The sequence below is a fragment of the Peromyscus eremicus genome, chromosome 3 (assembly GCF_949786415.1).
Source record: "Peromyscus eremicus chromosome 3, PerEre_H2_v1, whole genome shotgun sequence".
Classification (NCBI taxonomy): Eukaryota; Metazoa; Chordata; class Mammalia; order Rodentia; family Cricetidae; genus Peromyscus; species Peromyscus eremicus.
Genome location: NC_081418.1, coordinates 36,603,467 through 36,617,602, shown reverse-complemented (window position 1 = coordinate 36,617,602; position 14,136 = coordinate 36,603,467). Strand labels below are relative to the sequence as shown.

General features: G+C 36.8%; 1 protein-coding gene across 1 annotated transcript; it reads right to left on the bottom strand.

Moving 5' to 3' along the window:
* Nucleotides 1-1,541: 1,541 nt before the first annotated feature.
* LOC131906719 (hyaluronidase PH-20-like) lies at nucleotides 1,542-13,060 on the bottom strand. The gene is made up of 4 exons (XM_059257440.1): nucleotides 12,946-13,060; nucleotides 7,031-8,188; nucleotides 6,294-6,390; nucleotides 1,542-2,041 (listed from the first exon to the last, which is right to left on the bottom strand). The coding sequence occupies exons 2-4, from the start codon at nucleotides 7,988-7,990 to the stop codon at nucleotides 1,593-1,595; spliced, it is 1,506 nt and encodes a 501-aa protein (XP_059113423.1). The 5' UTR covers nucleotides 7,991-8,188; nucleotides 12,946-13,060; the 3' UTR covers nucleotides 1,542-1,592.
* Nucleotides 13,061-14,136: the final 1,076 nt, after the last annotated feature.

Below are 14,136 nucleotides of genomic sequence, written 5' to 3'. Positions count from 1 at the left end.
GAAATAATATGAAAAGTTTTTAAAGCACAGGAGAGGAACATGTAGGAAGTGGGAGACACTATCAAAGGACAAAAACTTCATATTATTGGCATGGATGAGAGAGAAGAATTCCACATCAATGGCATAGACCATATCTTCAACAAGTTCATGGAAGGAAACTTCCCCAAGTAAAGTAAAACAAAGCCAAACAGACACAAGAAGCTCATGGAACACCAGATGAACAAGACCAGAAAACAAATTCACTCTAGTATATTACAATTTAAAACATTAAATATGAAGAACAAAGAAAGAGTACTGAAAGCTGAAAGAGAAAGTAACACAGTCACATCTAAAAAACCCAAACCTTAGACAAATAACTACAGGCAACCAAGGAATGCTGAGAGTGGAGAAATAGTCTTTCCCATGGATGAGCCTCCTAACTAGTTATCCACTACCAACTGGTCCGTACTAAAGTTATATACATACAAGTAAAATATAGATAAATCTAAATAAAAAAATCAGCTTGAAATTGCAAATCTGTTTACAATAGCAATTAAATGAAGAGAGGCCTTGAATTGAAGAGGAAGCAAGGAGGGCATTGGTAGGGTCTGAGGTAGAAAAGAGAAGGGAGAAAATTATGTAATTATATTTTAATTTAATTAAACAATAAAATTAAACATAAGTAAATAAATAACTTTCACTTCATCTCTCTCAGAAATCTCTAATGTCCTCAAACTTTTATCTGCATGCCAGACCACGCTAAACTTATTAGAGCATTTAAAACACACTGTTGTCATTTTCTTTTTTTTTATTGAAAATAGATTTTTCTCTCATACAATACATCCTAACCACAGTTTCCTCGCCCTCCACTCTTCCCAGCAACCCCCTCCCTCCCCCGGATCCATTCCTGCTCCGTTTCTTTCACCTTCAAACAACAAAGTCACATTTGGCAATACTGAATAGCAAGCTTGAGAGAAATAAATAGTCAATAAATGTGTTATGAAACAAATGAATGATCATGTGAGTGATTAAATGAAAATGGTCATTTGGAAACATAAATTAAACTTGACAATTAGGAATGAAAAAATAATTAGCTTACAGTATAAAAGTGGTTTCTGAAAACGTAAAAATATGTAAGATTGTCATTTGTAAAGTTTATCTTACTATAAAATAAAGATATACAAATTTTATTTAAAAAGTTACAAAATTCACAGTTCTATAATTGGGCTGCCTAGCACACTTCAGAATACTTTAGCATACTTTTTTACATAAGGAGTTTTTAATACTTCCTTGATCATTTTTTAAACTATGACAAACTACTAATAAAGGCACTCATTTACAGGAATTTGATTTTATTCAATCTTCATTCTCCTGAGACAAAAACTAATATCCAAGTATGGCTGCCTTGTTTGCTACCAGTCTTTCCTAGAAGAATAGACATTTTGCCTTTAAATATCAAAATATAATCTCAATTATTAAAATAGAATTACTTTTGTAAAATAGAATCCCATTTTGCATTTGAGTTAGCACAAGAGTATAACAAAAAAAAATATTGGGAGCAGATATAACTAAGGGGCACCCACAGATAGCTTCCCTAGGAAATTCAAGGGCCCCTAGAGCAGATGATAGAGTATGTGAGTGATGGCTATGAAAAAGAGAAAGCTTTTTCCAGGTAAGAGACAGAATGCTTGGTCTGGTTCTACACGGGTATCTATACAAATACCGTTTGCAGTGCACACTTTAACATTTTCCACATTTTCAATGTCAGATCTCTCTTTACAATCCATGTTGGTAAAACAGTTGCATTTAAAGTGCTCAGAAAAGTACTTCAGGTCTCCAACCGTGGGGTTGCCAACTACTTCAAAACTCCCATTTTTCAAAAGTTTAATTTCTAAGTTCTTTGGATTCAACTGAATATAGTGATCCGAATTCACATCTTTCCTTGTGCAGATGCCTCGATGACTGCAAAGTGTTTGGCTGCACATTTTGGCTGCTAGGGTGACGTTGATTATGTACGGATTCAGGGTAGTCCTCATGTATTTATGGAGGGTTGACAACCTGTCTGTAAAATAATAAGACAGTCAGTGTAGCAAGGTACAAGTTCCTATGTGAACAGATATACTATAGTAACTCTTAAAGAAAAAGGAAGCATCAGACTGAATAATGATAGGAAATACTCTTTTTCACTCAACAAGCAAAGTTATTCCAACTGTATTTTAACATTTGTAAATTTTGTAGGCCATTTCATGCCACCGAAGAATTGTTTAGTTGAGGCTTAACCTATCCTAGACTTCATCTTTCCCAATGATAAATGGATTAATCAAGAATATGGAATTTTACAACTGTTAGACTATGGGATTTGAGGTTAACTTGCCTAATAGTAGTATCACTTTCGTTAATAATCATGTCTGCCAATCTAAGATAGCTCAAATTTGTAAATCTGAGTTTACTCTTGGGATCACATAAGGAAAGTTGGTTAATTTGATTATGCTTCAGTTTCATCACTTGAAAATTAGGGATAATGTTGCATTCTGCCTCATAGGCTTATTGTGAAGACAAATGATAAGATGTATATGGAAACTACCATTTCTTCAGTTAACCCTCCATAAATCATAAATAATTTTAATAAAAGTCACATTTGTCAGATGATTTAAACATAATTAAACAGATTCAAAATTGATGTCTCAAAGTAATAAAATATGTTCAACTGTGTATGTTTTAGCTAAGTGATATACAGTTTAAGGTGTGCACAATGAAAATTCTTTAACAAACTGTGTAGACAGAGAGAGAAAGAGCAGAAGTGGTCCATCTTAACATTACTGTGCTCTAACACTTGGTCACTGGCCATTAAAAAACATTGTTGATCAAGATCTGTCATGATCAACAGTTCTACTGGATGAGCCAACTGTGGTAGCACATTGGCAGGAAAAGCAAAGGACCTTGGCACCTCTGATTGGAGTCTATTTGCTATTTTCCTTGTGGTGAGACTCTATTTTTGGTTCAATAATGGCCTGGCAAAAATATGTGCCCTTCTGTCCCCAAAGCCTGTGACTGAATGAGTTTACAGTGGAGGAGACTGTAGATATGATTAGAAGCATGTTCAAAGGCCCAAAAGGGAAGTAGGTGAAATTGAGCCTGGAAAGCCAGCTGCCAGGTAACCTTCCACTATGGCTCTGTTTCAGTTCCAACTTCCAAGTTCCTGCCTTGAGTTTCTGCCCTGTAATCCCTCAACAATGGACTATGATCAGGACCTATAAGCCAAATATATGCTTTCGCCTATAAGTTACTTTTGATCAGAGTGTTTTGTTGCAATAGAAACCAAACTAAGAACAACTAACTTAGCAGGTTCATATGAAGCTCTTCTGATATTCCATTGATGTGGAATGCTGTATATTTAGATTTTAAATGTGATTTACTTCTTGTCATTCTGGTTGTAATTTAATTAGAAAGTAACCATCCAAGATACTTTTGTGTAGACTCATATCTCTGTATTAGTTTCTTATAAAACACCTATATTTTAATTTCTATGTAGTTTTTCCTGAACACTATTATATTCTAAGTGTTTATGGATTGTGTCAATATTCTTTAATATTACATTCTCAGTATTAATGATACATTAAAAATTATACCAAGTTTAAGGAGTATTGAAGTTGTTTGCAGAGACAAGGATTAGACAAAAGGAAGATTACAAGAATGAGAATGATTTGAGAATCATCTTTCATCTTCTCTATGGAAAGATTTAAGCTGGAAACCTAAGAGATACTGTATAATTAAACCCACACTGGCCAACTTCAAGTTGCCCATCAATAACACTGAATGCAAAGTTGAGAATGAGCAAGCTACTATTTCACAGTATAAGAGTATGATGTGAATAACATCCATTCTAGGGTGTTCCCCCAGTGCATATACAATCTCAGGTACTGGGGTGCACATGAAGCAAAATAGCTCATGTATTCTAAGCATTAGTTATTTTTGTACTTGATGAAATTTATTTATCCTTCAATTTTTATTAATGACCATGTTTAATAACTGGCTCATGAGGATCCCAAATATTAAAAAAGCATGTCTCATTAAGTAGGGTTGGTCGAATTGGCTTCATCACACCACTGGATCAGATAAAGTGGAGTAGAAGGAGATGGCTTACTTGACACTTTTTGTGAATCAATTTTAACAACTTGGGGAAAGGCCATGAACAGGAAGACTAAAAAGATGCTTCATGTGGAAGTATAAGAACCTGGAATTTATTGTCATAACTAACTTCCAAAAACCAAGTAGAATGTCATTTGATTATATGCCTAGCACTAGAAAGACAGAGACAAGTCAATATTTTAGGCTTTCTGGCCAGTCAATAGAGCTGAACTGCTAAACTCTGGGTTAAGTGAGAGACCTCCATTAAAAGATAAGGTGGAGAGCAACAGAGGAAGACTCAATATTGCCTCTGTGTCTACATACACAGAGAGAGAGACACACACACACTTTATACTTGGTATCATCATTTTCTCAGGGAATCTGAGGAAACATGAAAAGTGATTCATGAGAATCCTGAGCAGAAATGACACAAAACAAAGGAGTGTGATGATGGAAGTAAAGCTCATCATAAACTGGGGAAAGTCACTGAAATATGGAGAGTCTATAAGAGACAATACTAAAACAGTACCTAAAATAGAAAATATTGACATCGAAGTTGAAGCCTACCCTTGAATAAATCGTATGGTAGATCTTTGCAGGGAATGGTAAAACAATGGACAGCTGAGATCAAAGTGACATTAAAAACAAATGTGACAGCTGAAGAGTGACCCTCGCAACCTACTCACTGTGGATGCCTAATTGATTCCTCCTCAGAGGAAGGAGTTCTCAATTCTTTTATTTTTAAAAGAGGTAGTATATAGAGATCATAAACAGACCCACCACCAAATTAATATCCTTGAGAAAGGTATTTATAGTTTTGGAAGAACAACATGTAGTGGGGAGCCATTCCAGCTTTGACCTGGAAGTTCCAACCCCCACTGAGGCTTTGGTAACTGTCATGCCTACAAGGACCCTGAAGACCTGAGATCCAGATGTGCCGGCTCTCTTGGTTCCTAGACCCTGGACGCTGGAGGAGACTGAGCAGAGTGCTCCAGAGAACACCGCTGGACTGCGCTACACCTTTCCCAGACCCTGTAACCTATCCCTTCACTTGTAAGATACTCCACAAAATAAACCTCCCTTTTAACTACGTGGAGTGGCCTTAATAATTTCACCAATAACAACAGCAAGAATTTGGAATATATCTCAGAAGGTTATGATTTTAAGATAATTTTCTTCAACTCAAAAGATTTTACCAAGAGATAGATCCCATTCCCTGACTTGCATTTTCCGTTACTTACATTCTATTGATGATCAAACTAAAGACAATAATATTATATGAGATGGGTTTTTGAAAAGTAAGACTTGAAAGAATCTAGCAAATGAAGCTGTTTCAGTGATTTTACATGACATATTTATGTTCTCTAAAAGACAAATGTTATGCTACTCAACAGCCTGTCTTAGCCTTAGAATATAACATCTGTTCTCTACAAGAGCAGGACAGGACTCCTGGGCAATGAGCTTCTCTGAGAATCTCCATGATGTATTCATCATTTGTATTCACATACACACACACACACACACACACACACACACACACACACACATACACACAACCTTCAGCCTCTGCGTAGCCATGTTAAACTCACATACATTGACACACATACACAGACGCACAACATATATGCACAAAACTCTTTCTTTTATACAAGAGACTAGTAAAAGTGAGGACAGGACTTGATAAGGGGAGATCAATTATAGAGACCTGTTGTCTGACATTAAACATCATGCCAGAAAACTGAAATAGTAGGTCCTGGTTTTGCTACTTACAAACTATGGAGCCTAGAGGACTTCAGTTAATCTCATCGAGCATCTGATTCCTCACTGGAAGACAGGTTCAACATTTTCTACTTCATAACAACAACAAAAAAAAAATACAGCATATCTGGATCTGGCAAATACCAGGCATTTACTTATTGCCAAGTATAATGCTATTTTCTTTTTTTTTTTTTTTTGGGGGGGGGGGGGTTTCGAGACAGGGTTTCTCTGTGTAGCTTTGCGCCTTTTCCTAGAACTCACTTGGTAGCCCAGGATGGCCTCGAACTCACAGAGATCCGCCTGGCTCTGCCTCCCAAGTGCTGGGATTAAAGGCGTGCGCCACCACCGCCCGGCATAATGCTATTTTCTTAACACAAAGTCCTGACGAGCATTAAGGATAGAATTATTTTCTCTTTCCTACCGATAACTCACCTGTGCACGTTGTGCTATATATAGAGAATCCCATATTACAATTCCACTGGTCCCCAGTGCAACCGCTTCACCAATTGTACTCACAAGGTCATTCTGACAAAGGTGATGCAAAGAGTTAGCAGGGAGTAATCGTTGGAAGCATTTACACAGAACAACGTCACCAAACCGAGCATGCTGACCTAACGATAACACTTTAAATACATCTACGGTCTTTAAAGCTTCTCCTCAGGCATTTCTTTACTATATAAGAATATATCATTGTTTTAATGACTTCTGCTAGCAAAAGACCCAGATCCCTGGAAGAAGAAGAAGAAGAAGAGGAGGAGGAGGAGGAGGAGAAGGAGGAGGAGGAGGAGAGGAAGGAGAGGAAGAAGAAGGTGGAGGAGGAAGAGGAGGAGAAGGAGGAGAAGGAGAAGGAGGAGAAAGAAGGAGAAGGAGAAGGAGAAAGAAGGAGAAGGAGAAAGGAGAAAGAAGGAGAAGGAGAAGAAGAAGAAAAAAAGAAATAAAATATTGTCTACATTTTGCAGTTCTTTCATGGCTGCTAACAAACCATATGATTATATTAAACACTAAAAATGTAGTAATTTTGTCTCCTTTGGAGAACATAGAACTACTGATGTGTACGTTCCTAAATGATGCATAAAGCTGAATTACACTTTTGAATAATATTATATTCCTATTGACACTATTTCCTGCACAGTAGCACAAAACTGTAATACTTTCATTTACTCACAATAGAAAGGAATTCCCAGACTTGGTTAGTAAAAACAACGCGTGTATACAGAAAGACGGGAAGTGGATTGTTTTCCCCATGCACTTTAGAAGTCCTGATGCCCTCCAATATACGGTAGCGACTGTAGAGTTTTGCATTTGGAGATAATTTCAATTCACTCCTCAGATAGGTCGATGGGTAAAGGGCAGTGCTTTCTTTCCATATCCAGCCAAGATCATTATTTCTTTCTATTTCTATACTAGGACATTTTCCATCATAGCCTGGCTTTAAATAATTATTGTTATAACAATCAGGAAAAAGATAAAATCCCCATAAGTATCGAGGCTTAAGTCTTTTACCCAGTTTTAATGTCTCTTCCATGAACTTTCTTGCTGCCTTTTCAAATTCCTCTTTGGCTTTCTTGGTGGCTTGTGTAATGTTCATACCTGGATCTTGGGTCTGTACCAACTGAATAGACTTGTTCCAATAAATATCCTTGGGTGTCCAGTTTCGTGCCCAGGTAGGCCTCCATTCTTCCCAGTCAATGATAGCTAAGCCCAATTGGTCTACTGGAATATAATGCTCAATGTCAGTCTTAACTTTGTCCAAATGCTCTTGCAAATTTCCCACCTGAGGTATTCCTCCAAACACTTCTGCTTGTTTCTTATCTATATATGGATATTTTCCAAGTTGGTTAGCATAAAATATTGTGACAGCTTGCCCTGTGGCAGTTTTTCGGGGACTTCCGATTAAAGGGAAGAGGCTCAAATCTATTGAGTGATTAAATGCTCCAATACAAGCTTCAGTTGGGACATTCCAGACCCAAAGGAAAGTCTCATTTGGCAAAATTGGCGCTGCCCTATAATCCACCGCAGTCAAGGAACATGGAATCAGAAGGAAGATTATTAACGCTGACTGGAATATTCCCCCAGACTCAACAAAGCTCCCCCAGTAGAGGTGCTTAAATCTCAGCCCTCCCATTGGAGAGAGTAGTTACTGTGTAAACACTTATTTCTTGTTGCACACTTAGGTTTGTCCAGTATTTGATGCAAACGATGAGGAAGACAGTGACATGTGGTCACCCTGAGAGATGACAGTAGGGTGACTGCTTTCTATTGAAGATTCTTCTTCTTGTGTCACGTTTCAGGAATGTTTTGCAGCAAATTCAATCATCCAGAACTGAAAAAAAGACAAATATGGAATTCACTGTTCACTGTAGCAGAGATGAGAGCTTTACCAATTCCTCAACGTTTTATGCAGAGAGCTTAACTCGATTTCAAAAGATAGAAGGTCTACTATTGTGCTTAAAGCAATAAGATTTTTTTTCTTTTCCATATGATACAAAATCTGTAACAGTCAACATTAATCTTCTAAAATCATCCCTGATCCCACACAGAACTGAAGGTAACTATTTTCCCTTTCATTATGTATATAAAATATTGTATCTAGCAATGCTTTAGCAAAAACCAGTTGAATAAAAATAAATTCTTACTAAAATTCTTAACAAAAAAAACACTGTGTAATGATCTACTAAATTTTGAAAATAACCTTTCACAGAATTTAAAAAAAAATCAGATATGAAAGGAACTATTTTTAACTTTGGAAATCATAAGAACCAATGAATGCACTTAGATTGAGGAAAACTCTTGAAGTCAGCAACGAAAACATATACACACAAACAACAAAAATGGACCCAGGAAGTTGTATTTATGTGTACAGCATAATAATCAAAGAAAAAGAGGCTACCGATTTGAGAATGACGGGAGACATGGTAGTAGTTGGGTTAGAGTATTTGGGAGAGACTGGAAGGAGAATTGTGAAGGGGCGAAGTCATGTAATCTTTTAATTAAAAATCTATAAAAATTGGAGATCATACATTACTAGCCCAATAATGCCAAAGGAATACCTACCAGGAGTCTTGATTTAGGTAATGCAGAGGTGTTTGGGGATAATACAAATAAGCAAAGTCTCCTTCAAAGACTGAGAGTCAATAAAAAAATGAAAGAAGAGGAGAAACTTCTTTAGCAGAATTCATTTCAATTTGTAGAAATTTAGGAAAACCCATATAGTTGCCCCCCACACAAATATCACTGATTTAGGTTCGCACACTTCCAGGTGGAATAATCTAGATATGTTAGTTGGGAAATTTAAAAAAAAAAAAATCAGTGCCCTCTGAGGTATCAGATATTTGTGGAAGACGTCACCACAAAATAAGGGTGGAACATCTGTATTTACATTTAAATCACCCCTTCATAGTACTCAAGAGATTGCTATGTTGCTGTTTTAACCTCAAAAGTGATCATCAATATTTTGTTGACAGAAAAATAGGACAGTGAAGTTTCCCCTTCGCTGGATGGTTTAGTCAGGCTCTCCACAATGAGAATGTCTTTGGACAAATCTAACTAGAAAGAATACTTCAAAGCACAGCCCAAATGTCACTTCCGCATCCCATTCATTGTAGGTAAAATTGAGCTAATTGCAACCACGATGACCCAAGAAAGTGACAGTCTACTCATAGCACTTTGTCACACCTTGTCAGGGACATACACGCCACAAATTCAGTCTAACAGTTGTAATGGGTATTTCGATAATAATAAATAATAATAACTGAAGTAGATTAAGGTGGAATAAGTTAGGATGGAATGGGCTGGAGTAGGAAGCCCCAAAGTAGCAGGGCGAACAATAAAGGTGCTATTCTATGGATGCTTTCTATTAGTCATTCTGTGTTGGGAAAACAAGGCTTCTGGCTTTTCCTCTGCTCTTGCACCACATGCAAGAGATACAAGACTTCTGGTTGCTCTCCCACTCTTGCTCCATGACCTTTAGAGACATGGAGATCTCTAGGAAGAAAGCTATGAACTCCAAAGGGAACACTAGGCGAGTGTCTTCTCATCTAATGTAATGTGACACCAGCTACCTAGAGTCAGAGCCCACAGGCTGGCATCTCAGTCACCAGGTAGCCCCCTCTGCTTCCAATGACAGTAACAAGATACAGGCAATTTTGATCAACTGGCTATACAGGAGACTTCTTACAGCCCTCTCCTTGTGTTTAACTTTTAAGGCAACTCAGAAATCAAGCAAACAGGTTAAAGTGTTTGTCATAACAGATGCTACAAAAGACAGATGAAGAGGTACAGATGGTCAGATTGGGAGAAGTAGGAAAGAACTTCATGTTCTTTCCATCCAGGACTCTTGATCTGCAGTCTGAAAGTCCCCCAAACTTTGTTCTTTTATGTTTTTATAGTGGTTTCATTGAACAGTCAGGATGCAAGCATCGGTAACTATGTCAAAATGAGATTATACAAAATAGAAATGATCAAATGCTTATAAACTGACTTTGGGAGGGTAGGAAAGGATTGTCATTCTTGTTGGCTTCTTGTAGAAACTTCTACCATATGTAGTGTGAAACAGGACAATTGTAGAAAGAGGATAGCCTCATGATTTCTAATTAGATAAAGGGAAGTCAGAGGATTTATTACCAGTTCAAGACAAAGCCCAAGGACAATTAGAAAGCCTGTGACTTAGAGCCAGAAGGAAGCTGTTAAGTGGGAGCTAAAGATGAAATCCAAAATTTATGTCTTATAATGTCAAAATTAGGTACACATTTGTATGTGTGCTGAGGTATTCATTTGTGTGTGCTGAGTAAAAGTACAAAATACATATTTATACTGTAGAATCAAATTACTCTGATACACAAAAATTTTGGAACATGATACATTTGAATTTGAATCCTAGAAGTCATTTTCTTATTAAGTGGCCAAAGGCAAGTTACTTGTTTTCTTTAACTTAATCTTTTCAACAACCAAAAGAAAAACCATCATTCAAAGAATTCCATAGTATAAATATCTGAAACTGCTGGACTAAAAAAAAATTTAGATAGGACCACCAGACATACAGGGTGGTTCAGTCTCAGTGTTAGCTTACCAAAATTATTAAATTTCACTACACTTTATGCTTACTTCCCTAATTAATTATAAAATACAGCAATAACTATTCATCTGGGACTGGTGAGATGTTGAGTAGTTAAAAGCATGTGCTACTCCCCCAGAGGACTCAAATTCAGTGTCCAGCTATTACATAAGATAGATCACAGTGGCCTATAACTTCAACTCCAGGGGATTCAACACCTTTCTTCCACTCTACGCAGGCACCCACACTCATGTTTCTATATAGACCCAAAAGACGTGCATACACATAATTCAAAAATAAAAATAAATTAAGTAACTATTCACAGGTTCAGGTTCATTGTGTCAATAAAACATTTAACCTAATACCTATAAAAGAGTTCAGAACACATTATCCTAAAATACAATGAACTAAAGAATAATAAACAAAAGCATATGAGAGAAAACTCTCTGATATAAGAGTGAAATATCCATCCTGTAGAAGGTAAACTCCCTATTCTAAGGCCACATTTCATAACTGAAGACTGGGAGTGACTGTTAAAATCAGTACTGACAAACTTAATGCTGAGCCCTTACTGTCAACTAATTTCTGGATGTCTCCTGGTCTTGTCCCCACACATTACTTCCTCTAGAAGTTTTCACTGGTCTCATTTGTTTCCCCATAATTATTTTTTGCTTAAAAGGCCTGCTAGGACCTTGGTCACAGGCATTTCTTTGGAGCTTCATGAAGGTTTCCATGTACATGAGAAAAACACTAAATAATGTTTTAACTCTGCTCCTCTTTACATATTTATCAGTTCAATTCATCATGCTCTCCAGACACAGAACTTCAGACACAACATAAGGCTTGTCTCTTTTGCTTTGATCCTAGCAGAATGGGTTACCATTGCCTGAGATAGAAGGCTTACTCCACAGGCTGCAGCGGACATTTTGGAGACATTAGAGTCAACAAAAGGCAAGAGGTTGTCACTACATCAATCTCCCAGAGCTCTGCCTGTAGAGTATGGACAGTCAAAGCAAAGCTGTTACTGGAGCATGCTCACTTGCTGAAGAGGCAATTCACCCATTTGCTCTATCTGGTATGTGACTTTGGAGTCTAGTAATCATATCTGGAAACCTGTGGATTTTTAATTCCTTCTGATATTCCAATTACAAATGGACATATAATTGCTATGTGCTTCAAATCACGTTGGGCTAAGGTATGAGAGGTAATTGATTCTGCCCTAACATTCATATTCTGACCAAATTCTTTCAACACCCACTAATTGTAACATAACTACATTTCTGGAGGTTACCACCACACCTGAGGGAATTCCCCAAGTCTCACACTGCCCTGAAGACACTCCACTTGGTTTATAAACCTGCCTTCTGCCCTGGGTAATTCCCACTCTGTTCATTGTCTACATGTTTGGTGAATGGACTAAATACACATTCAGATAACCATGCTGACATTATGACAGTGAGACAATTTTAGCAACTGAGAGCATTCATCACTTTGGTATTCTTTATGGATTGAATTTGTTTAAAGGACTCATTTTCACCATGGATAAACCTCTTGCACCAAAAAATCTGTGGTACTCATATTAATTTTATATTTTATAACAATGTGAATAATCAGGACAAGTAGGACAGAAAATAGAAATTTTAGGTTTAAGAAATTCAAGAAATTAGACTTAAAAACTGAAATTATTACCTTAGCCCTTATAAAACTATTGACTTTAATTATGAGGCATAAATACTTCTGTGCTTGCTTCTAGATATACTGACAGTATCTGCAAACTTTTCATTCCTGGATTAAGAGGACTTTGCAGGAACTTGGGTGGATAATTTGATGCTGTGACTTACGAAGTTAGTGTGTGTGAGTATGTGTGTGTGTGATTTATATGTAATAACTTCTTACTGGTAAACCCAGCACATATAATAGTGGAAAAAATATAGCCTTCATTGAATGATAATTCTTTTAATCACTTTCAACCAAGAGACAAAAGAGTATCAAGAAGTTTATGAAAAAAAAAAAGATTGCACTGTTACCTTGCTGGAAAGAACCTTATAAATACCTGCCCCCCATCTGTATCTCCTACATAACAAAAGAAACTCTTCTTAATTCATGTGAACCATAGCTAACCTAAATCTACTCCAGCACTCCTAGAACAGGGTAATGGGAAGACCATACCTACAAGTGACCTCATACTTTGGAATTCATAGCAAATTCCAAGGTCCTAGAAGCAGATGACATCACAAAGTAGACCGATTCTCCCAAGATCACAAACCAAGATACTTTATTTCTACCTCTTTCCCCCTCTATATTCAGTTCTCTCATCCTTTAGGGAAGAAAATTCCTTTTAAATAAAAATTTCCTATTTTCCACTTTTGTTGAAAGCCTAACAGATAATTTCCCATCTCAGTCTACTCAGCTTTCCGTGTGTTCCACTATGGGTTCACTTTTCAGACATGTCGCTTTCCTAGTAACTTCATTTTTTTTTCCTAAGTCAAGTATGAAATTGGCAAAACTGCATCAGTTTCCAAAGCCCATACCTATTAATTTATCAATTTGATAGTAATTTCAGCTACTATGAAAAAAATGTGAACTAGCTTTCAGCTCTATGAAGGGGAACACATGGAAGACTTACTGTAGAATACCAAAAAAATGAAACAAGATGGCGTAGAGCAACATCCCTCGATTTCTTTCTCATGAGATCTCTTCATGCCTTGGAAAAACTCTGTGAAAGCTCAGTGACTATTCCTTGATCAGACAGTGTAAACACATTTCTCTCTTTTATTAAATATAGACATAATCATGATGCTAGATTTTTCTTAATTCAATGTTGCAATTAAAACCTGGTCATTGGCTTCATAGGGACTACCCCAACTTCTTGGTAAAAATCTTAAGTACCTCTAACATCGTTAGACCAAAAATCTGGACTGGACCAGAGCGGGGAAATAACTCAACTTCCCTAGTTTTCTTCTGTTAATCTGTCACTTGTCTGTTCAGTTTACAGAAACAGAACTGTAAAATAGTAGAGGGAAGTATGTTTCTTTTTCCCTTCTTACATTTGGTACAAAGAAAGCACTTAATAAATCTACACTGTTCCTAATTGTTGTTACCAGCAATATTTCCTTTGTCTCCACTCTCTTCTGTATTTAAGACAGTAGCATGCATGAAAAGCAAAGTTTCCTTCGGAATGTTTTAAATTAAGCTATTTATGGTGAACCATAGAAATT